General features: G+C 33.7%; 1 protein-coding gene across 2 annotated transcripts in view; it reads left to right on the top strand.

The window, feature by feature from the left end:
- The first annotated feature begins 344 nt into the window (after positions 1 to 344).
- Positions 345 to 24,561, top strand: part of LOC144452177 (ribosome quality control complex subunit NEMF-like) — a 25,642-nt gene continuing 1,425 nt past the window's right edge. Inside the window, exons 1-34 of one of the 2 annotated variants that reach the window (XM_078143222.1) lie at positions 345 to 486; positions 1,442 to 1,510; positions 1,886 to 2,114; positions 4,124 to 4,272; positions 4,769 to 4,836; positions 4,951 to 5,037; positions 5,572 to 5,645; positions 5,985 to 6,055; positions 6,531 to 6,606; positions 6,900 to 6,962; positions 7,078 to 7,155; positions 7,277 to 7,324; positions 7,830 to 7,990; positions 8,302 to 8,430; positions 8,886 to 8,949; positions 9,309 to 9,397; positions 9,692 to 9,795; positions 10,083 to 10,145; positions 10,284 to 10,396; positions 11,704 to 11,761; positions 15,475 to 15,533; positions 16,278 to 16,367; positions 16,768 to 16,834; positions 17,263 to 17,605; positions 18,030 to 18,135; positions 18,411 to 18,454; positions 18,865 to 19,060; positions 21,841 to 21,918; positions 22,244 to 22,391; positions 22,640 to 22,713; positions 22,881 to 22,931; positions 23,282 to 23,388; positions 23,817 to 23,860; positions 24,164 to 24,243. In XM_078143222.1, the coding sequence (XP_077999348.1) occupies positions 428 to 486; positions 1,442 to 1,510; positions 1,886 to 2,114; positions 4,124 to 4,272; positions 4,769 to 4,836; positions 4,951 to 5,037; positions 5,572 to 5,645; positions 5,985 to 6,055; positions 6,531 to 6,606; positions 6,900 to 6,962; positions 7,078 to 7,155; positions 7,277 to 7,324; positions 7,830 to 7,990; positions 8,302 to 8,430; positions 8,886 to 8,949; positions 9,309 to 9,397; positions 9,692 to 9,795; positions 10,083 to 10,145; positions 10,284 to 10,396; positions 11,704 to 11,761; positions 15,475 to 15,533; positions 16,278 to 16,367; positions 16,768 to 16,834; positions 17,263 to 17,605; positions 18,030 to 18,135; positions 18,411 to 18,454; positions 18,865 to 19,060; positions 21,841 to 21,918; positions 22,244 to 22,391; positions 22,640 to 22,713; positions 22,881 to 22,931; positions 23,282 to 23,388; positions 23,817 to 23,860; positions 24,164 to 24,243 (3,339 nt within the window). In that variant the 5' untranslated portion in view covers positions 345 to 427. Of the gene's footprint in view, positions 487 to 1,441; positions 1,511 to 1,885; positions 2,115 to 4,123; positions 4,273 to 4,763; positions 4,837 to 4,950; positions 5,038 to 5,571; positions 5,646 to 5,984; positions 6,056 to 6,530; positions 6,607 to 6,899; positions 6,963 to 7,077; positions 7,156 to 7,276; positions 7,325 to 7,829; positions 7,991 to 8,301; positions 8,431 to 8,885; positions 8,950 to 9,308; positions 9,398 to 9,691; positions 9,796 to 10,082; positions 10,146 to 10,283; positions 10,397 to 11,703; positions 11,762 to 15,474; positions 15,534 to 16,277; positions 16,368 to 16,767; positions 16,835 to 17,262; positions 17,606 to 18,029; positions 18,136 to 18,410; positions 18,455 to 18,864; positions 19,061 to 21,840; positions 21,919 to 22,243; positions 22,392 to 22,639; positions 22,714 to 22,880; positions 22,932 to 23,281; positions 23,389 to 23,816; positions 23,861 to 24,163; positions 24,244 to 24,561 lie in introns of those variants that run through there. The other variant, XM_078143230.1, reaches the window with a different exon arrangement.

The raw sequence follows: 24,561 nt of genomic DNA, 5'->3' as shown, positions 1-24,561 counted from the left end.
TTGTAAGCGTACTACTAGTACACAGACACTTGTTTCCCGAGATATGTTTCAATTTTCAGAATATAATAAAATATCGAAATATTTACATATTTTGCCGATTATATATAATATGAAAAATGATATCCTAGAAACCCGTATTATTTTACCCCTTTCATATAATATTCACCAAATATGTCAATAATATCGATATTTTTTATATTATGAAACAGCGTTCTGAACCTATTTTGGGAAACAAGTGTCTGTGTATGGTATTGGTACTGTGGTACATGTAAGTCCTGCAGGACCACAATGCACTATGGTATCAACACTGAGGTCGTCAACATCGTACTTCCGGTTAAGGTCAAACGTGTCATTCAAATGATACGTTTCAAAGTTCTGTCCGTTTAAACTCTTTTAAGCCCTTTTAAACTCTATATGTAGTAGTAAAATGAAGACACGATTCGCAACAATTGACATTTTAGCAGTAATCCCTGAAATACGGGAACGGTGAGTAGGAAATGGTACATGATTGTGATACAGCGAGCGGTGACATGACAAACACAGTTTTCTTGTTCTGTGCGTCCTGTTTTGAGTGGGAATAATATTTTCATTGCGCAATATTTAGTAGTACATCTTGTCATCATTCATTTACTACATCTATTAAACCTACGTGTAAACTTTTTAAAAAGTAGATTAGATTAGCTTGTTATACGGGGTGGGGATTTGGGAATTTTATTATTCCACCCACAAGTTGGAACTATTAAGGCGTTATGATTTCATAGCATTCATTAAATTACAAATTTAATCATGGGCAGGAGCTCTTCTATGTCTGTGAATAAATTGACCAAAATAGTAGTATGAAAACAGATGATATAAATTCTTTAAGGGTAGAACATAAAAGTGATAGATCTCTGGTTAAAGTTCTGTCTGGTGTGAAATTTACAGAAATCAAACACTTCCTTTGAAGTACTAGTATGTTTGACGAGTATAGTATATACATCAAATGTGTCGTATGTGTGGCTGAATATTCCATTGTGATTCACACCATTACCAATAAACACATCGTTTTAGATTTACTTTCCATACGAAATATAGTTACATTCAAGACATACACTCACTGATACAGAATAACAAACAATATAATAAACCACATGAAATATAACACGCCCCTGTGTTTTCTAGTATTGTCTCTAACATACAAAAATACATGTATTTGTGCTTGGTGTTGTTATGTGAATATTTGATATGCTTAAAGATTAGATATATCGACCAAAGATGTTACAAACAATGTATCTAAAGCTGTTGTAAATATATATAGTATAATGTTATTAGAACTCTTTATCATCAAAAACATATGCAGTGTTAAATCTCAATATAGTGTCAATGTTGTATTTTATGATTGACAAAGTTAACTATAATATTTCTACATGGAAAATTGATGTCTTGTGTATTGATTTAACAGATTACTTGGACTACGTGTGGTCAACGTGTATGATATTGATCATAAGACATATCTCATCAAACTTGCCAAGTAAGTGATCCAAATGAATGATTTTACAAAGAAAAAGAAAATACATGTCCCATATTTTTGAACTATGAAATCCTAAATCCCTGGATAAATCTAGGTGTAAAGGAGGTAGATTGATATACTGGTACTACACATAGGATATGTATGAAGCCATGGCCAAAATGGAGGTAAATGTATAATTAACTCACAATGATGGACAAAGGGATTGGTAATTTGTCATATTTTCAGATATCTAGATTGATAGGATGTTTATAGTAAGCATACATTATATACAGTTGTACTGGTCAGTACTCAACTGTTATTACTACCTACACTGATATTTGCATTCAATGCATTGTGTCTTACCATATTGCCTACCTATTATTTTCATTCCAACAGACCTGATGTCAAAGACACTCTGCTATTTGAGTCAGGTGCCAGACTCCATTGCACAGATTTTGACTGGCCAAAAAATGCAATGCCATCTGGTTTTTCAATGAAACTGCGTAAACACATTCGAGGAAGACGATTGGTTTCTGTTGAGCAGTTAGGAGTGGATAGAATTGTGGATTTACAGTTTGGAGAAGATGAAGCTGCTTATCACGTCATTATTGAACTGTATGACAGAGTAAGCTTACTTTCAACACATTTGTAATTGTACTTACACAATTTACTTTGAACTGGAGTGTGTTCAATGTATGTATAAATCATCAAGAAATATCAATCACAATCATAATTTTAAAAAGTTTTAAATCACAATCACTTGACAATCATGTCTCAAACCATGACTGTTAATGCAAGGTATTATATAATATTACAGAGATTGTGGTCATAATTATGAAAATTGAATCTGTCCTGAAGCTTGCTAATAGTAGTTGCAGTCTTGTAGTAGAGTATAATTTGCAGTGTGTGTCCAGGAATAACAATGATGTTTTGGTGAACAGACAACACACATATGTGTACACATATATGTGTACTTGTGGGCATGTGTACTACAAGATTAAGGGTTGTTTTATGACAGTGGAATGGACACCTCTCCTTTGTTGCTGACATATATTTTAAAAGACTTGATTGTTTCAATGGGAAAATTTACCAATGGTGACATCAATGCATAAAAGTGATTGTCTAACTTTCTTTCATGTATAGTATAGGAAATAGTCTGTCAGAGTCAGAGTATTGATGTTATATTTGGTTTGTTTGCTTCGTTCTGAAAAATTTAAAGGCCCCATAAAAGTTGGCAAAAATGATATTTTGGATGGAATTATGAGAACTTGAAATGGGAGCAAGGCAGATTTTATTTTATTCTTTACTCTTAGAGGACCCAGGACAGTCATTTTCACTAGCCCTGCATGACATGTCTGACATAGAGTTATGAAAATTGTCAAATGTGTCTTAGAAAATAAGCATGCCATATACTTGGGTGAGGCATTATGGGAAATAATGTTAGGAGCTTCACACCTCTTACCACAATGTGCTGAGGCCAGCTGTTAGAACATGATCAAATACGAAATTCCATTGAATAATATTTCTGCTGTAAAGTTTTTATTTGTAAGGAGAGGGGTAATTTAGTGGGTGGGTTTGAATTCTGTGTGTGTGTGTGTGTGTGTGTGTGTGTGTGTGTGTGTGTGTGTGTGTGTGAGTATGTGTGTGTGTGTGTGTGCGTGCATGCTTGCATGTGTGCACGCACACAATAACTCAGACAGACCAGGCTGATTGTAGTGAAATTTGGTACAGATTTCTGTTACAGTTACCACAAGAGCTGATTAGATTTTGGACAAGATCCATAATGCTCTAACTAGCTAAATAAAGCCACATTTCCATTTCAAATTATGTCCCAAGAAGTGCCAAGTCATTATTTTGACACTGAAAAATTTATGATCTAATTCAATTTTGTGTAATCAGTTTCCCAGGTCATTAAACTAATTGATTACTCTTCCTAATTATACTTTTATGAGTAGATAAGACTAGAATTTTTTTTTTAACACCATGAGTGGAAAGTTGACCTAATTCAGCAATTTTCTATGAATTTTCTTTGCCGATTCTCAACAAAACATATCACAATTATGGTTGTCCCATTTAATCAATATTTGTAATTGTTATATCTCTTTTTCAGAATATTGATTTCGCAATTTCTCAGAACCTATTTTTGTTTTCTTTTACATGTATCAACAGACAAGGAGATCGAATGGCTTTTGAAGCTTAAAACCATCCTAGATACTACAATGTACAAAAAGCCAATTTCACACTTACCCCTCAGTGCTTTGATAATTGTTCCTTACATCATAATATATGTATGCCATAAATAAAAGACACTAGCTCCATCAAGGCATGATTTTGTTGATCAGCCCTGAGTGTTTACCTACTAGTGAAAACTCACTTGCGGAATACTACTAAGGTACTTAGTCAGCAACGATTAAAGTTTTATGAGAGACTTTCAGTTTGTATCTGGTTACAATGAAATAAGAATGAAATGATAATACATGTGATGACCTGTGTATTTTTCTTTATCATTGGGAACCATATAGTGTGTCTACACATTGCTGCATACACAACCATGGTGAATTTGTTCAAATATGCAATGGATGTTAATGTAGAATAAAGTTCATTAATCTATGTTTCCTTTGTTGCATTGTGCAGGGCAATGTGGTGCTGACAGACTATGAGTATACAATTTTGAATCTATTGCGAGTGAGAACAGATGAAAGTCAAGATGTCAGATTTGCAGTGAGAGAACGCTACCCTGTAGAAACAGCAAGACAACCTGAACCACCACTGTCAACAGAACGGTATGAGGTTATAAAACAATATGCATGCATTCTTAGGGGGAAAAATTGAAATTCATTATTATCATGTGTCATATTATACAACCTGTCTCCCCTTTTTTGAACAGGCTTTCAATCGTATCAGTCCACAGGAGATGTCGTTTACATGCAGTCCATGTTGTGTCTTTTCCTAAGCAAAAATAGCAACTTCATTTTGTAGATGTATGCAGGGAAGATTTGCTAATGATACTTGTTACTACTTCTGAACAGTTGTTATATTAAATGATAAAGATATTTATCAAAACACTTAGTAATTCTTAGAGGAATTACTAAAAGTTACAAAATCATGCATGTGAAATAAAAGGTGATACATTTGATGAGAAGCCTATGGTCTTACAATATATATAGTTACAGTACTGCTTGTTATGTATGACATCTTGGTATTACATGTTACAAAATTACAGTAATTTTATTACATATTGATAAAGACTTAATTCTTCTCCTATTTTGTTCAGTACAGACTTGGAGAAATCCTAATGGCAGCTAAAGTTGGTGACCAGTTACGTAGAGTGTTGAATCCTCATCTAAGTAAGTATAAGTTGCAGCATCTAGTCTTTTCTAACAGTTAGAAATTTGTAGATTTGCTGTTGAACTGCAGATAATCAGACCAATGACTTAGTTGTGTTTGTTTTATCGCCACAGTCTATGGTCCAGCTGTCATAGAGCATTGTATATTAAAGCAAGGCTTACAAGATCCCAAAGTTGGACAAAACTTTGATATCTCAACAGGTATGTTTGGGGTAGTTTGATTAAAAGTTATGTGTCATATAGGATTTTGGGGAAGAATACAGACAACTCTGATACAAAGATTTGAAAACTGTGCGCATATTGAATATTACTTCAGAAATATGGAGTTAATTAATGCAGGTGAATCCCCATATTGCAATAAAACAAAATGTTGATACTCCAAATGGCCATATTCTAATGGCATTATGTCTTCACATTGATTGGACATAGTAACAACTTAGTAGTACTAGTAGTGGAGGATTCTACAATTCATCTCCATTTTTTGAAATGCAATAAAATTACAATGTGATGTTCATTTTAAGTCTAGCTATACAAAAGATATAAAAATAAATGATATCACTGTTGGTTTAGTGTGGAAATAGTTAGAAAATGTGGCAATCAATACTTTTCAATGTAGCCAGAGTTAATGTATTGATATACCAGTAATACACCGGATACAGGTACAAGTAATGAATACTGCATGCATGCATGCACCTATTGATCTACAAATCCATATTCTGTCATTTCTTCATATAGATCTTCCATTAGTAATGGCTGCTTTAGAAGAGGCTGAGGAAATCATGCAGCAAACAAGGCAGACAATCTCTAGGGTATTCATTTCTACAATTTACGTCATTGATACATATATCTGATGTTTGAAATTCTAGTATGTTACTTACACAATACATGAAATATGGAATGGTGGCCTTTGTATTTCTATTTCCCATATTTCTGTAATTAGGTATACTTGATAATGAACATATCAATTGTTGGCCATCATTATTCATATCTATAGGAAACATTGCATTGTATGCTTGATGGGCATTTTACTTCCAATTTTATACTGTAATATATCAGAACAATACCAAAAGATTCAAAATGCAGGAAATTCCTTTAATAATATCAGGATTTCCATGCAAAAGGACTTCTTTTTGTATATTTGGTTTTAGGGTTACATAATTCAAAAGAAGGAAAAGAAAGTTACTACTACATCTGAAGGCACTGGGAATGAATTAGTTACGTAAGTCATAAACTTGTTATATATAAACTTTTACATTTTTGTCACTATCAACTGATCAAGGAAGTGTTCTTAATTAGACTGTATGTAAAATTTAAAAATTCATTTAATTTTAGTTTATACAGAATATTTTCATAAGCCTGAGCATTCCATTCCTCCTGGCATCTAGTTCACAAACCAGTGTTCAAATATGCTCATAGGAAATGTCAGAGGATGTACATCATCTATGCATAATTTTCTACTTAGGCTCCTTCAATTAATCAACGAAGTGTTCTTAATTAGACTATATGTAAAATATTATGATATATGTGTAGAAAGTCACGAGGTGAAACGGACACACACAAAAATGGAAAAAAAAACTGTATTAACCAAGTATATGAATTAAGGTTAAGTTTTGTTGTGTTGATGGAAATGTCTAGCACTTAATTATAATATAAGACAATATATTTTATAATCTTTTGTAATTTTTTTTCTTTAGAAACGTTGAGTACCATCCATTTCTGTTCAAACAACATGAAAATAATCCCATTGTTGAAGTAGAAAGGTTTGGAAAGGTAAGAATGTGTAGTTCTCATATTTCAAATTAACTGATTGTCTTGTGATGCTGCATGTCAAACATTCTGACAATTTCCTGTGCTGCCCTAACTTAATGACCTGGTGATGACATACATCCTCTGATAATTGCTGTGAGGATATTTGAAACATCTCTGATATGTCTGTGAAAGTGAGAGTTTGTAAGCCGGATGCATGGAGGAGTGAAATGTTCAGGCTTATGGAAAATATTATGTATAATCTAAAATTAAATAAATTTTCAATAATAATTTCCCCATATTAATGATTATTGCAGGCAGTTGATGAGTTCTACTCACAGGCAGGCAGTCAGAAACTGGACATTAAAGCATTGCAACAGGTAAACTAAGATAAATTACTTTATGCTATATTTCAAGTATTACGATCTGAATACTCTTATTTTAATTATGAATGTTATTTTTATTATACTTCTCTTGATTGTTGATGTGTTTCAGGAAAAAACAGCACTGAAAAAACTTGAAAATGTGAAAAAAGATCATGAAAAAAGAATCCAAGGTTTGCAAAAATCACAGGTAAGTAGATAATCAATTTGAATTTAATAGTGACAGTAATCTGGGACTGTAAACTCTATGATTTTGTTTAAGAATGGTACTCATAGCCTAATAACCTAATTGTTGGGTTTTTTTTGTGCAGGATGAAGACACAATGAAAGCACAGCTAGTAGAAATAAATCTACCATTGGTAAGTTTTTGTTTGTTTGCGTCATTAGTTTCAGTTTAGAAATTAAGAAGCAAAAGTCAAACAATGGTCACATGACACCCATGTGACCATTATCTCATTAATTAAAGTAATGACAATTGTTTGAATTTAGATCTTAACCATAGATCTTAACAGTTTCTTTAGAGGTTTCTATTACCTTCTGTGGGCTAGTACACTTTATTTCTTAAATTTGTACTGGATTAGTAGAGTTATACACAGCATTTGAATTCATGTATAAAATCAACATTATACAGAACATTGGTGTAAATGCAAGATACTAATCAATGCAACTGAGCATTTTGAATTATTGTATATTAGACGAAATGTGTAGATCTCAATTTTTCATCATGATCTGTTTAATTTGAAATGGTAACTTGTACCAGTAATTTTGGCAAATATTCAATGTACAGGTTTATAAGACAGTAGAAATTTTTTAGTGTGTTACACAGTTGTACATTCATTATTTGACAACTGTTTGATTGACCAGGTGGATAGGGCAATTCAAATTGTGCGAAGTGCTGTGGCTAACCAGATAGACTGGGATGAGATTTGGGACATTGTGAAGGAAGCACAGGCACAAGATGATCCAGTAGCCAAGGCAATCAAATCACTCAAACTTGATAGTAATCATTTCACACTACTGTTAAGGTAGGTCAACATTGTATGTGGATTCTGTGCAAGGTTCAGTTAAAAAGGTTACTTGATTGTACCTTTCTGACCATATGTCCCTTCTTTATAACTGACACCTAGGTTAATGCTACATTTGGATTTTGATGTTAAACAGTTCAGATCACTCTCATAAATCATTTATCACATTATTTGTAGAAACAGACTAAAATTTCAAAACTTTAGTAAAATTAATCTAACTTTTCAGTTTATTGAGATTATTTACCACATATCACTAAGAAACTTATCTGCTTGATTGTCATCATCCTCTGTTGAAATATTGTTGTTTGCAGTGATCCATTCACCAGTACTGACAGTGATGAAGAGGAGGACAATGGAGATAGTTCTAAGAAATCAAAACAAAATGCTTCTGTCAAAGTAGACATTGATTTGGAGTTATCAGCTTATGCCAATGCTAGAAAGTAAGTAGACAGTGATTTGGAGTTATCAGCTTATGCCAATGCTAGAAAGTAAGTAGACATTGATTTGGAGTTATCAGCTTATGCCAATGCTAGGAAGTAAGTAGACATTGATTTGGAGTTATCAGCTTATGCCAATGCTAGGAAGTAAGTAGACATTGATTTGGAGTTATCAGCTTTATGTCAGTGTGACAAAGTAAGTCACAATCACATACACTCTTGATAGAACCTAAATACTCAATGCGTAATGCTGTCATTAATCCGTGTACAGATAATAAGAACTAATCTTTAAGCAGTGATTGTTATTTGGTTGTAGTTCAATTAAATGCTACATGTAAGAGTTACTTAGTAAACTGGAATAAAGTCATAGTAACAACCAAATAGTAATAGTAGCATGAAGAATCAGTGGGTCAAAAAACAAACTAAAATATAAATTTTGTGTATAATTTTATCTGCAGGTATTATGAACATAAAAAACACTCTAGTATGAAGGAACAGAAGACCATTGATGCCTCAGCGAAGGTAATATCTCACCAAATTGTTATCATGTGAATCACTAAAGAGCTGCCAGAACAGTAGGAGAAGTGACCACATTTTCCAAAGGCAAAATTAGTTTAACATTTGAACTATTCACTCTGTAGCTATTCTATCATGATACTCTAAATATATCCATCAAAAACCATTGTACCAAAAATATCAAGTAATGATTACACTGTAAATGCAATTCATAACTAATAGAAAAAATGGTGTAGCATGTTGAATATGGTGAAGCATATCTTCTCTAAAAAAAACAGCTATATTTTGATATTTTGCATGATATGGTTTGATTTATTGTACTGGAAGAGAATAACAACTATTGTCAATCTGGTTTTTTTTTCAAGGCATTAAAGTCAGCTGAAGCAAAGACAAAACAAACACTCAAAGATGTTGCTACAGTAACATCAATAAACAAAAACAGAAAGACTTACTGGTAAGTCTTAGTGTATTTCTATGTATTTTATGTTAATATTATCATCCTGAGCCATGCATTTCAACCCAAATATTTCAAAGAAATTGAGCTCCTCTTCATTGAAATATTTGGGTTACAAATGTTGATGCACGATATTTTTTATAGACAGAATACAGTTTAAAGTTGCATTTTATGTTTAAAATGAAATATGGACATGTGTCTGCTTTATACAATTCACTCATAACTCCTTTCTTTTGATCACTGGACAACAGTGTTGTAATCATTTTGCATTCGTTTATCTTCCATGACATTTAGGTTTGAAAAATGTTTGTGGTTCATCAGTAGTGAAAATTATTTAGTGATTGGAGGAAGAGATCAACAACAGAATGAAATAGTTGTTAGGAAATATCTCAATAAAGGTAAATAAAACACAGTGTATTATGTGACTTCAATGGTGTACATTGTAGGTGTGATATTATGTCTTCATGTTTGCATTTATTTTCATTTTGTACTGTGAGTCTGTAGTTTGAAAAGTAAGTGAAAAATTGAAAGAGAAAATGTCAAATGTCAAAAAAAAACTTTTGTTGATCTTACTACAAAATTGTCATGTACTTGAATTACAGGTAGGGTGGTGTCACACTGTGTACGTCTAGAAAGTACAAACAGTTATAACAATTTGTAACTTTCACATCTGTTTCCTTGACAGGTGATATTTATGTCCATGCTGATCTCCATGGTGCTAGCAGTGTAATTATTAAGAATCCATCAGGTTAGTTATGTTTATTTACATACAATAGCAAAACCAAAACATCCTGTTGGTCATTTAGTTTTAATATAATAGTTTCAGTGATTAGCTCAAAAATACACTCTGTAAAATTGATTTTGTTTGTTTGTTTTGTTTTAATAGGTGAGGAAATTCCACCAAAGACTTTGAATGAAGCAGGTACAATGGCAATATGTTACAGTGCTGCCTGGGAGGCTAAGGTTGTGACCAGTGCTTGGTGGGTGTACCATCACCAGGTTAGAGTCACACCACTGTATTTTGTACAACTATTTATTTTGTCAGGATCACAGACTATTAAACCAAAAAGATTTCCGAATATTAAACGTTTTTGGTTTAATATTTGGAAATCTTGTGGCAGACCTCGTATAGGTCAAATTTATCTTTGCTACAAAGCAGCTAAAAAGGCATATAGATATACCTGTAAAAGAGCAATGAACAGTAGGTTGAGTGGTTTACCTCATTTAATTTTTAGTTCACTTTATACTTAAGTCTAAAATTAATTTACATCAAAATAATGATACCTGTATTGATATTAAATAGTTTTATGATCATTTCACCTGTAAATTTAGTATGTCAAATTGCACTAGCGACGTTATATCTTCAGCCAAGGTAAAGGTTCATGAGATATGTAACAATATTAAGGATATTGTTTTCTCTGATTTTGTTATGTCAGAATCAATGCTTGTTAAGTATGTTAAGAAACTTAGATCAGACAGCTTTTATATGCGAAGGATCCACAGAGTTGTCAAATTCTTAGCATGTTGTGTTGTATGATTGTAATGTATCGTGTTTGCTTTTTTTCATTGTTGGTTTCTCTTCTTGTGAAGGCTTAATAAATAAATAAATAAATAAATAAATAAATAAATAAATAAATAAATAAATAAAATAAAATAAACTAGTCTAGTTCATATTAAACTTTCTGTGGGCCTCACCAGATCTACGATCATGATTACAATCCCTTCTTTGATATGTACACACTTGTCTTTTTTGAATCCGGAGTTATAAATAATTAAACACTTTAGTTAAATAGAAAGTTTTGTTGCTTTGTAAAAAGTACTATAAGAGTACCGAAGGTACTTGTCCAAATCAAATTGACATTTGATATGTCTCAAGTGGTAATTGAACAGTCAATAATGTACATGTTCACTAGCTTACAGGCTTTCTATTATCACACCAGCATATCTAAGTATATGAAGCTTTGTAACATTTATTTCAAGATCTAGAAAAGATGTAAACCCATTTTATATTTATGTACAACAGGATGATAGTATCTTGAGGTAATCCAGTTTAAAATTGAAACAGAATAGTAGATATACCTTGGTGCCACAGTGTTACCACAGACTAGACTAGAATTGTGACTTATTAATTTTGTGTGTAACAAGTTATACATCAATACTGTATATGCATCATATGAGTTATGTATTTGTTGAAAACCAGTCATAGAATACTTTCAACTATGTTTCTAAAATAATCTAAGATGGTACATGTAATCTACATCACAACAAAAATCGGATGAATATTTATTATTTTGTTTGTTATTTAGGTTTCAAAAACAGCACCAACTGGTGAATATCTTACAACTGGTAGCTTTATGGTCAGAGGTAAATATCATAGTCATTTTATAAAAATTGTTTCAGGTTTCCTTTCTTGGCATTTACATCAAACAAGTTGATGTTTGAAAATACATGTATGTATAATGATGAAATACATGAACAGCGGAAAGTTAGGAGACAGCTCGAAAGAAAAATGAGAAAAACACATTTAGAAGTACACAAACAAATGTTTCTTACCAAGAGGAAGGAAGTAGCCACACTGATTGACAAATCAAAATCAGAATATTACAAAGATAAATTCAAACATGCTGACTGTAAGGAAACATTTCTTCTAGTTAACGGTCTCCTTCAGTGTTCACAAAAGTCTCCATTACCACCTCATAATGACGCAAAGACCTTAGCAGACGACTTTGTTAACTTTTTCGTCTCCAAAATACAGAGAATCTGTGAATCATTCGACTGTACAGATGATGTACACAAAGATCCACCACCATTATCAAAATCCAGTTTGTACAATTTAGAACTGGTATCTCAACACAATGTAATGAAAATCATCATGTCTTCGCCTCCAAAATCCTGCTCCCTCGACGTCATCCCTACCTGGCTGCTACGAGATGAAGCTATACTTCACTCTTTACTACCTGTGATCACGTCAATTATGAATTCGTCACTACGTACTGGGCGTTTTCCAAAAGTGATGAAACATGCTATCGTCAAACCCTTACTTAAGAAGAACAATCTGCCACAAAACAGCTTAGGTAATTATCGACCCGTTTCAAACATCAACTTCCTTAGTAAAGTATTGGAAAAGGTCGTGACTCAACAGCTGGTGAGATATTTGAATTCATATGGTATCCATGATCCTCTACAGTCAGCATATAAACATGGTCATGGTGTAGAAACTGCCTTGATTAAAGTTAAAGCTGACATAGAACACGCGCTCGATCAAGGTGATGGCGTGCTATTAGTGCTCTTGGACCTGTCTGCAGCGTTCGATACAATCAACCACACAAGGCTCATATCTCGCCTTCATGACATAGGAATTAGAGGAGCGGCACTAGAATGGTTTCAATCATATCTGAGCGGTCGTACACAATCAGTAGTTATTGATGATGTCCTTTCTGATGCTGTTTCTCTTAACACAGGTGTCCCACAAGGCTCAGTGTTAGGACCGATACTTTTTCTCATATACATCTTGCCGCTTGCTGATATTATTAATAAACATAACATTTTTCGGCATGGTTATGCTGACGACACACAATTGTACACCAGATTCTCACTCAAAGATGAACATGGACTGCAGCATGCCACAACCAAAGTTGAACATTGTATATCAGATGTGAGAAATTGGCTAAACAAAAATGAACTGAAGATAAACGACGGCAAGACAGAATTCCTAGTTATCACCGCGCCAAAACACAAGGAGCGAATTCTGCGTAAGAACCCACAGATCCACGTCGGTAATGAGCTGATCCACCCATCACCTTTTGTTCGTAACCTAGGCGCACATTTCGACTGTACTATGTCTATGGTTCCACATGTGAACAACATTGTAAAGAATGTTTACTATCAACTCCGGCTAATAAATGGAATACGATGTCACCTGGATAGGGAAACGTGTGCCAAAATCCTCCATGCTCTAGTCACATCGCGTTTAGATTTTAACAACGGTTTATTACTTAGGTTGCCAGATAAAACTCTCTCGCGTATACAGGTTGCACAGAACAGTGCTGCCAGACTGCTCACTAACACTAAGAAACGAGAACATATCACCCCTTGTCTATACAATCTTCACTGGCTCCCAGTGCAGCAGAGAATAAAATTTAAAATTCTCTGTCTAATTCATAAGGCAGTATTCTCAAATGATTCACCAGCCTATTTGAAGTCTCTAGTCACCATCAATATTCCTTCTAGAAATCTACGATCAGCTAGTGATACTACCAGACTGTCTGTTGACAGAGTTAGAAATTCATATGGATATAGACTCCTTTCAACCACTGGTGCCACTTTGTGGAATAATCTGCCCTTGACCATGAAAAACCATAGTCATGGTAGATTTAAAAAAGATCTAAAAACAATACTGTTCAATGAATATTACAATTAATGTTTATGCATGTTGATTTGTGATGAGATTTTGTCTCCATAGAGTCTTTATTTTATTTTAAAGAACACCAGCAAGTCCTTTATTTTAATATACATTGTCAGTTTTTAGAATCCTTTTATTACTTTTTTTTTAAAACTGTTGTCAGGCGCATAGAAACGTATTGTGAATTTGCGCGGATAAATGAATAAATTATTATTATTATTATTATTATTATGTGTGAACACACTAAAAAATTAAAACTGTATGTAATGGTAGGTGTCACGCAGGGTTCGTACAGTCCTGGAAAACCCTGGAAAACCCTGGAATTTCAAACCCTCCCTGGAAAACCCTGGAAAACCCTGGAAAATGTGCCCTACCCCTGGAAAACCCTGGAAAATGATCATGACCAATCGATCGATTAATATTGAATCTCGTAAATGTGAAATGGCGAAAATATTTTCAAAGTCTTTTGCCACAGTGGTGAATCAAAATTCACGCCGATTAGACCCAGACAGTCAAACGATCGTTCCACGAGACACTTTGCCCCACAGACAATGCCTATGCGTAGTTGAATGGGCACCGCAGTGTTTGTTTCGATCTTGCGTCTCCCAGTCGTCATTTCAAGGGACATGATATTGTAACAGTCCCGGCCAGGGGTAACAGTAGGTCTGTTGACAAGATTATCGTAACATTGTAGCGAGTATCAAAGCATCATCAACCACGATTAGAAATTGTTACAAGTTCAGCACACGAGTCGACATACTACAAGCTCAGGCATGGCAATACTAGGGCTAGGGCCTCGGGAAGTGCAGTTGAATTTCCGGGTTGTGGAAGTACAGTTGTGACTTTTATGTCGTCGATAAATGGGTATTTGTGTTACACGTTCTAAAAGAATAAACTACTGTTTTATGTTGTCGGTACAGTAACATACGTCAATGGTCAAGTTGAGTTGAGAAATCGCGATGTTCCGCAACTCGTGGCATCCGTACATAAACATCGAGACGCAAGAGATGAATGTATTTAGTTATTCATAGCTCGAAATTTCGTAACGTAAATGACGTTTTCATTCAAAATATTGAAGAAAAAATTTATTTTAGGTGACTTGAAAATCATCAAACCATACAATAATGAGGACAAACTTTAGTTTTTAATTTATTTTTCTGGATATGTCTGAATTAGACTGACGAATGCTGCGACTCAATCTTACACGATCAATATACCAGCTTGACGAAACGGCTACTTAGGGGGTAGGACAGATGTCCGTTAATCTTAGCATGCAAACATGGTTTTGAAACCAACATCTTGCAAAGTGTCGATTGTCTTTTAAATGTTTTGTGACATATTATGGGAACTGTTGTTAATTTTTTCTTGTCCACATCAGACAATTAGATGTCATTCAAAAATATACTTTAGTGTCAACACCCCTGGAAAATGGCCAAAATCAATATGAATACCCCTGGAAAACTGACGAAAAAACCCTGGAAAGTCCTGGAATTTTGTTTTGCTTTAAGTGTACGAACCCTGGTGTGTAGCAGTTTCAATATCTCCAATATTTTCTATTGAGAACACTGTATATGAACGTATTTAAGGACTCTCTCTTGTGCCATTAGTTTGTCAAAATAGAAATAGTACATTTCTATATCAAGTTTTTGGTAAAATTGTTCTTTCTTTTTTATAGGAAAGAAAAATTATTTACCACCTTCTTATCTAATGATGGGCTTTGGATTTGTATTCAAAGTAAGTTATTGGATTCATATTCAAACATATTTGGATTCATATTCAAATTAAGTTATTGGATTCATATTCAAACATATTTGGATTCATATTCAAATTAAGTTATTGGATTCATATTCAAACATATTTGGATTCATATTCAAAGTAAGTTATTGGATTCATATTCAAACATATTTGGATTCATATTCAAATTAAGTTATTGGATTCATATTCAAAGTAAGTAATTGGATTCATATTCAAAGTAAGTTATTTGATCCATATTCAAATTAAGTTATTGGATACATATTCAAAGTAAGTTATTTGATCCATATTCAAATTAAGTTATTGGATACATATTCAAACATATTTGGATTCATATTCAAAGTGAGCATTTGGATTCATATTGTACTCCACACTTTGACTTGTCTATCAAGACAAGTAATTTGAAATAAAGGAAGAGATGGACTACTAATGTTAGTTAAAAGTTTGTTTGAAAAAAAGCCATAAATTCTATCATGAAATACCATTTATCACCATTTCACATTACAATTTATTTGGTAAAAATGCAACTGTTTGCTTGAATTCAACATTTTCAGCCTTTAGGCATACTTTGTTCTGTTCATGTTGATACTATTTTGTTTTGACCAGTAGTTCTCAAACCATGTCAATACTAAAGAGACACAATGACTGAATGAAGTAATCAACATTCATTTATCCAGTGTTGTTAGTTATCAGCTGTTAGTCACAAGATATTTGTTGTATTGACAGGTTGATGATGATAGTGTGTGGAGACATAAAGATGAAAGAAAAGTGAGAGTAGCTGAAGATGATCAGTTGTCAATAATAGATAATCAACAGGTTAGTTTGTCATTGTTACATATTCCAACAGGATTGCAGTTTTTGCAATGTTACGTGAATATTTGCATTAATACTTTGTGTTATAGTTTCAGTGACACTGTCATTTTTCTAGAGATACACAAACAGACATAGCTGGGTATGCAGATTGCTGCAACATTCCAAAGTATCTTGTCTCTCTTCCATCCGATAGCCTAAACAATGTATCCTCATGTTTTCCCACTACTAAACTTTCTTACTTTATCACAGAGTTACTATATCTAAGATGGTGTAATTCTTTTACATCTATAAAAATACAAACATCAAATCATAACTTCCACTTACATTTATGTATATGCATCTGAAGAAAGCCATAGACATCGTTTAGTAAGGATGACTATCTTTCCTTTGTAAATTCCAACAGACTGGTCCAGATGAAGGTGATGAGATTATAATTCCAGAAGGTGAAAGCAGTGATGAAGATGGTAAAGGTGAGAAAAGTAGTTACCATAATAACACAGATGAGGAAGATACATTAAGTATTCATCCACAGACTTTGCTGATTCAGACCTTTTTGTTTTGTCTTCCTAAAAACAATAATACATTTTATAATGAATTGAGGTCATCAAGATTTTGTATGAGATGAAAATTGAAGAACTTTTAATGTTGTGTATAATAATATTCACAGAGTAGAAAAGTTCTTGCTGAAAATGTCCTGTGACATTTGTAGAGAATTAGACCCACACATAGCCCAGAAATTTAGGGTTTATATGAACTGATATATCTTTAGTAATAGAAACATTGAAATTGACACTTCCTAATAGTATTTAATGATAGTCGTAACCATGGTATCTACTATCTATTCTATGGTATCACACAAAAAAAATTACTATACTCCTATCTCTTTTATATGTTGTAGGAATCCCTGAATTTAAGGGAACCAGAGCATTGAACACTGATGAAACACAGAAAACAGATAAGGTTGAAGCTGTTGATCAGGGTAACCAAGATGACGACAGTCACCATGGTGACAAAGTACAGGAACAAGATAATGACAGTCACCATGGTGACAAAACACAGGATCAAGATGACAGTCACAAAAGTATAGAGACAGTTGAAGAGACATCAGAGCAGAAGGAGGAGGAAAAGAATGACAATGAAGTGGATAATGCTGATGACGATGATGATGATGATGATGATGATGATGATGAAGGGTTTTATCCTGATACTACCATTCAGTTACAACATATAGGGGGTGATAAGTAAGTTGTGTATGGAAGTTGATATGGAAGTCATGTATAGAGGGTAGCATCACAATCATCATTTGTGATATGGAAGTTATCTTCTGTGATATAGAAGTCATTCATGTGATATGGAAGTTGTCAGTGGCGTGGTAAATAAGGTATCTGTTGAGGCTGATATGGCAATTGTGAGTATGTGATATGGGCAGTATATATAGAGGGTAATAATATGGAAGTTATCAATGTGTGATATGGAAGTTATCAGAGTATGATGTGGAAGTTATCAGTGTGTGGTATAAAAGTTATTAGTGTGTGATATAAAAGTTATTAGCGTGTGATATAAAAGTTATTAGTGTGTGATATGGAAGTTATCAGTGTATTAAAGTAGTATGCATATACCATTACAATATTACATTTCCTCCATTGCAATGTTGTTGCCCCATAGATTTGAACTGCAGCGTGGTACCAGCACAACCACTACAGACAGCCAAGCTGATGATGCAGATATCATTTATCTTGGAGATGATAATCCTATTGTAATCACACAAAAGGTCTGTACTCTACATACTCTACATAATGAACACTTTCTACAGTCAATAAAATGCTATTTGCATGAGTGTGTGTGTGTGTGTGTGTGTGTGTGTGTGACCTGTTCTCAGGCTTTCTGTAAACCTCTGCCTTCCAAGCTCAGAATTTACCGTCAACAGTAATATGGTATGAATGAGAAGATGAGCAATCCATACTATTGCATGTAAAATATGGCTTGTTATTGGATGTATTTCACTACTTGGCTTTTCACCATCTTTTCTATTTGTGATCAATTTAGGCTGAAGGAGGCGGAAAACAACGTCTATCGGCAAAACAAAGACGGTAAGGATTGGTGTAAAATTTCAAGTGTGACATCAGATACGTAATGCTTGTTGCTATTTGATATCATATTCCTTTATAAAAATAATGAATGAAAGAAAACTGTATCTAGAGAAATTATGTGAACAGATGTATCTCAAGAATATGCTGCCAAATTCAAACTTAACAAATGTCCCATTTTCTTCCTGTATGTTATTTGGTTTAATCTACAGATATTGTGTTAAAAAAATCAAAATTTTGAAATTTTTTAATAAGACTGCACTTGGTCTTCAGTATTTACTGAGCTATTGTGAATTTCCACATTGGACAATCCCAATGATGTGGACTGTAGTTGCACACTAGTTTAAAACATAATGATAATCCAACTAGATGACCATCTTGAATCATGTACAATCTTTTATTTTCATTGGCAGGGAAATGAAGAAGCAGAAGAAAAAACATGTAGGAACACTAGATGAAGAAGAAGATCAAAACAGGAAAGATGTAAAAGAGGATGATGAAGATGAAGAGATGAACCAAAGACAACAACGACGAAAACAAAAAGGACAGCAACAACCAACTCAACAACAGCAACAGCAACAGCAACAGCAGCCGAAGAGAGGCCAAAAGGTATATTTTCACAGGATAACATTCATTGTACTCTGTAGGCAAAACTGTCAATCTGTGTGTATGTTTGACTATCTGTGTATTGTGCTCTGTAGCTAAACTGTCAATCTGTGTGTATGTTTGACTATCTGTGTATTGTACTCTGTAGCTAAACTGTCAATCTGTGTGTATGTTTGACTATCTGTGTATTGTACTCTGTAGCTAAACTGTCAATCTGTGTGTATGGTTAACTATCTGTGTATTGTACTCTGTAGCTAAACTGTCAATCTGTGTGTATGTTTGACTATCTGTGTATTGTACTCTGTAGCTAAACTGTCAATCTGTGTGTATGTTTGACTATCTGTGTATTGTACTCTGTAGCTAAACTGTCAATCTGTGTGTATGTTTGACTATCTGTGTATTGTACTCTGTAGCTAAACTGTCAATCTGTGTGTATATTTGACTATCTGTGTATTGTACTCTGTAGCTAAACTGTCAATCTGTGTATGTTTGACTACCTGTGTATTGTACTCTGTAGCTAAACTGTCAATCTGTGTATGTTTGACTACCTGTATATTGCACTCTGTAGCTAAACTGTCAATCTGTGTGTATGTTTGACTATCTGTGTATTGTACTCTGTAGCTAAACGGTCAATCTGTGTGTATGTTTGACTATCTGTGTATTGTACTCTGTAGCTAAACTATCAATCTGTGTGTATGGTTAACTATCTGTGTATTGTACTCTGTAGCTAAACTGTCAATCTATGTGTATGTTTGACTATCTGTGTATTGTACTCTGTAGCTAAACTGTCAATCTGTGTGTATGTTTGACTATCTGTGTATTGTACTCTAGCTAAACTGTCAATCTGTGTGTATGTTTAACTATCTGTGTATTGTACTCTGTAGCTAAACTGTCAATCTGTGTGTATGGTTAACTATCTGTATATTGTACTCTATAGCTAAGCTGTCAATCTGTGTGTATGGTTAACTATCTGTATATTGTACTCTATAGCTAAGCTGTCAATCTGTGTATATGTTTGACTATCTGTGTATTGTACTCTGTAGCTAAGCTGTCAATCTGTGTGTATGTTTGACTATCTGTGTATTGTACTCTGTAGCTAAACTGTCAATCTGTGTGTATGTTTGACTATCTGTGTATTGTACTCTGTAGCTAAACTGTCAATCTGTGTGTATATTTGACTATCTGTGTATTGTACTCTGTAGCTAAACTGTCAATCTGTGTATGTTTGACTACCTGTGTATTGTACTCTGTAGCTAAACTGTCAATCTGTGTATGTTTGACTACCTGTATATTGCACTCTGTAGCTAAACTGTCAATCTGTGTGTATGTTTGACTATCTGTGTATTGTACTCTGTAGCTAAACGGTCAATCTGTGTGTATGTTTGACTATCTGTGTATTGTACTCTGTAGCTAAACTATCAATCTGTGTGTATGGTTAACTATCTGTGTATTGTACTCTGTAGCTAAACTGTCAATCTGTGTGTATGTTTGACTATCTGTGTATTGTACTCTGTAGCTAAACTGTCAATCTGTGTGTATGTTTGACTATCTGTGTATTGTACTCTAGCTAAACTGTCAATCTGTGTGTATGTTTAACTATCTGTGTATTGTACTCTGTAGCTAAACTGTCAATCTGTGTGTATGGTTAACTATCTGTATATTGTACTCTATAGCTAAGCTGTCAATCTGTGTGTATGGTTAACTATCTGTATATTGTACTCTATAGCTAAGCTGTCAATCTGTGTATATGTTTGACTATCTGTGTATTGTACTCTGTAGCTAAGCTGTCAATCTGTGTGTATGTTTGACTATCTGTGTATTGTACTCTGTAGCTAAACTGTCAATCTGTGTGTATGTTTGACTATCTGTGTATTGTACTCTGTAGCTAAACTGTCAATCTGTGTGTATATTTGACTATCTGTGTATTGTACTCTGTAGCTAAGCTGTCAATCTGTGTGTATGTTTGACTACCTGTGTATTGTACTCTATAGCTAAACTGTCAATCTGTGTGTATGGTTAACTATCTGTGTATTGTACTCTATAGCTAAACTGTTAATCTGTGTGTATGGTTAACTATCTGTATATTGTACTCTGTAGCTAAACTATCAATCTGTGTGTATGTTTGACTATCTGTGTATTGTACTCTGTAGCTAAACTATCAATCTGTGTGTATGTTTGACTATCTGTGTATTGTACTCTGTAGGCTAAACTGTCAATCTGTGTGTATGTTTGACTATGTGTATTGTACTCTGTAGCTAAACTGTCAATCTGTGTGTATGGTTAACTATCTGTGTATTGTACTCTGTAGCTAAACTATCAATCTGTGTGTATGTTTGACTATCTGTGTATTGTACTCTGTAGCTAAACTATCAATCTGTGTGTATGTTTGACTACCTGTGTATTGTACTCTGTAGCTAAACTGTCAATCTGTGTGTATGGTTAACTATCTGTGTATTGTACTCTGTAGCTAAACTATCAATCTGTGTGTATGTTTGACTATCTGTGTATTGTACTCTGTAGCTAAACTGTCAATCTGTGTGTATGTTTGACTATGTGTATTGTACTCTGTAGCTAAACTGTCAATCTGTGTGTATGTTTGACTATCTGTGTATTGTACTCTGTAGCTAAACTGTCAATCTGTGTGTATGTTTGACTATCTGTGTATTGTACTCTGTAGCTAAACTGTCAATCTGTGTGTATGGTTAACTATCTGTGTATTGTACTCTGTAGCTAAACGGTCAATCTGTGTGTATGTTTGACTATCTGTGTATTGTACTCTGTAGGCTAAACTAAAGAAGATGAAAGAAAAATATGCTGATCAAGATGAAGAAGAACGTAGATTGAAAATGGAAATATTAGCTGTGAGTTTTCATGTAATATTAAAATGTATTCAACATTAAAGAGTGTATCTGTCACAATTGTGTGACTCACAATTGAACATAGTTCAAAGGCTTGTGTCGACAGTTGTTCTCACAATCAAATATATAAATTATAACTAAAACTTGAAAACAGAAATTGTTTGATCATTTCTTTACTGCATTTTGAAATGTTCTTTGTCTGATGTCTCAATGCAAATATAGAAGTATATCCATTACTGCTTGTTACAAAGTGTAAATTCGATTTTAATATTTTGGGCCTCTTGAAGTGTGTATTTGACTGTATGACAGTCTTTTGTTCATTTTACAGTCTGCAGGCAGTACTAATGAAGTTAAAGGAAAGAAAGCTAAAAAGAAACTGCAACAGCAACAACAGCAACAAAAACAACAACAGAAACAGCAACAAAAGAAAGGAAAGGGTGGAAGACCATGGAGTGGTGTTTCAATAAAAGGGGAAGGTACTTGTAGTCATAATTTACATATTTGCTGTCAGCTATTACATTTTATTTTACCCAACCATATTGAAGACTTATTGGTAAAAATTATATGGTATTTCACATTGATATGCCTAATATTAGAAGTACATGACCTAGTTATTACCCCCATCCCCACAACCCCAACCCAAACCCACCCCAACCTTCACACAGTTCATTATAAAAAGATGGACAGAAGTAAAGTTATAAATTTATACTTTTTATTTTTCCAGGTGGAAGCATTTTTACAGGAAAGCAATCTACAGATACTGAGCATCAAAAGCAGCCCCTGAAAGATGAGGAGCAGGTAGATTTAATATGTTGTTATACAGTGTTAGGATGATACACATCATACCAACCTATATCAACACTGAATGTTATGTGTATTTGACAACTAGTGTATTTTCAGTATACTGTATGCTGATAACAAATCATATATCTGTGTATGATTGACAATATTATTGTCTTTTTCAGATGTCAGATGAAGAAAAAGAAGCTCTGTTTGCAGAGGAAAACATTATGAAGGTAACTGTGTTGATAATCTGTTTTATTAGAGTGAACGTGCAAGAAAATAACATTGTGTAGATACGTCCATTGATTATTATAGCAGTATACCTGTAGTATTCTTGTAAGTATGACATCATTCATTTGTATTTTGACACTTCAACTTGTGAGTGCAACATTAATATGTGTTAAGGTGATATTCTTCCATGTCATACACTGTCCAGATTATAAAGTACAGTAATCAAACCCTGTATCTACATTCTACTGTATGGTACAAGGAAATCCTTGCAATGATGATGAACTGTAGGTAACAACTGTTTGATTCTGTAGATTTCTTTGTACATTTATGTGTGTTATTTCATGTTTTCCAGGAGGGTAGCTCAATCTTAGACAGTCTGACAGGACAACCACATGAGGAAGACACATTGATGTTTGCTGTCCCTGTATGTGCTCCCTACAATTCTATGCACAACTACAAGTGAGTAGGTTTAATACAAACTTTCTTTGGAACTTGATTCATTTTTGTTCATTTCGTTCAAATCATTGTATTGAGAACATGTAAAACAATTTCTATGGTAATAAAACCCTTGCTCAGTGAGGAAAACCTCTAAATTTTGAAGTTGAACCTGGAATGTGAATAAGATGTTTGCCTTCCAATCATGTACAGTTTTACACCACAAGAGGGCAGTGCATAATCAATAGTTTTAGTCCTGACTACAACTAATAGGGTCAGGTATAAATTATTCTACTCATCAATGTGTTTTTGTTCCTCCCAAAGTGAAACAATATAGATTTACCTTGTGATGTACAGAAAAATAGATTTCCATAATAACGAAGTATTCTTTCTTTATGCAAATATTTATATGCTTTATCAGAATATCATAACATCTTCCCTTTTTGTAACAGATTTAAAGTGAAACTGACACCTGGCTCTTCAAAGAGAGGGAAAGGTATGATTAATTTTGAATTAAAAAAATAAAAAGTCATTAATAATGCTGTATGGTTACTATGCACTGTTTAAGTTATAGACAATAAAAATTCAAAAAAGTCATGTCATATTCAAAGGCAGCAGTAATGAAAGCTCCATCTAATTATGATAAGGAAGAATATCTCTACTTTGTCTTGATGCAGACTTCCACTTCTTGATGATTATTTAGAAAATATGGAAAAATAACCACTTTGTGTGAGTACTTTGATTAGGTGCAAGTATTAATTTTTGCAGAATTTTAAGATTGACTGTTTTTCTCTTCCAGCTGCCAAGACTTCTTTAAGCATGTTCCAATTTTCAAAAGAAACAACTACCAGAGAGAAAGATCTTTTCAAAAGTGTTAAGGTAGTGTACACTATTGTAATAGGTACTTATTTAACTCCTCACTTTGACCTTATTTTAGCCCCCAACGATCACAGCCCAGAGAGGGCTATAGGAATGGCCCATGTCCATTTTCATCATTTAACCATTAGTGTTGGGGATTATGTCTTTGAATATAGAAGACTTGTTTTCGTTCTTTTTAACTGACCAAACAACCTAACATGATGAGAAACAAGAAGGTAACACATGTAACCATTATTAGGTGTGATGTTTTTGTGAGATTTTTTAAATTTACCCTAACCTTGAAGGTTAAAGTTCATAATCCGTAAAGATTTTCTTTAG

This window comes from Glandiceps talaboti, chromosome 2 (assembly GCF_964340395.1).
Source record: "Glandiceps talaboti chromosome 2, keGlaTala1.1, whole genome shotgun sequence".
In the NCBI taxonomy this organism is placed as follows: Eukaryota; Metazoa; Hemichordata; class Enteropneusta; family Spengelidae; genus Glandiceps; species Glandiceps talaboti.
This window is presented reverse-complemented; position numbering and strand designations above follow the sequence as displayed.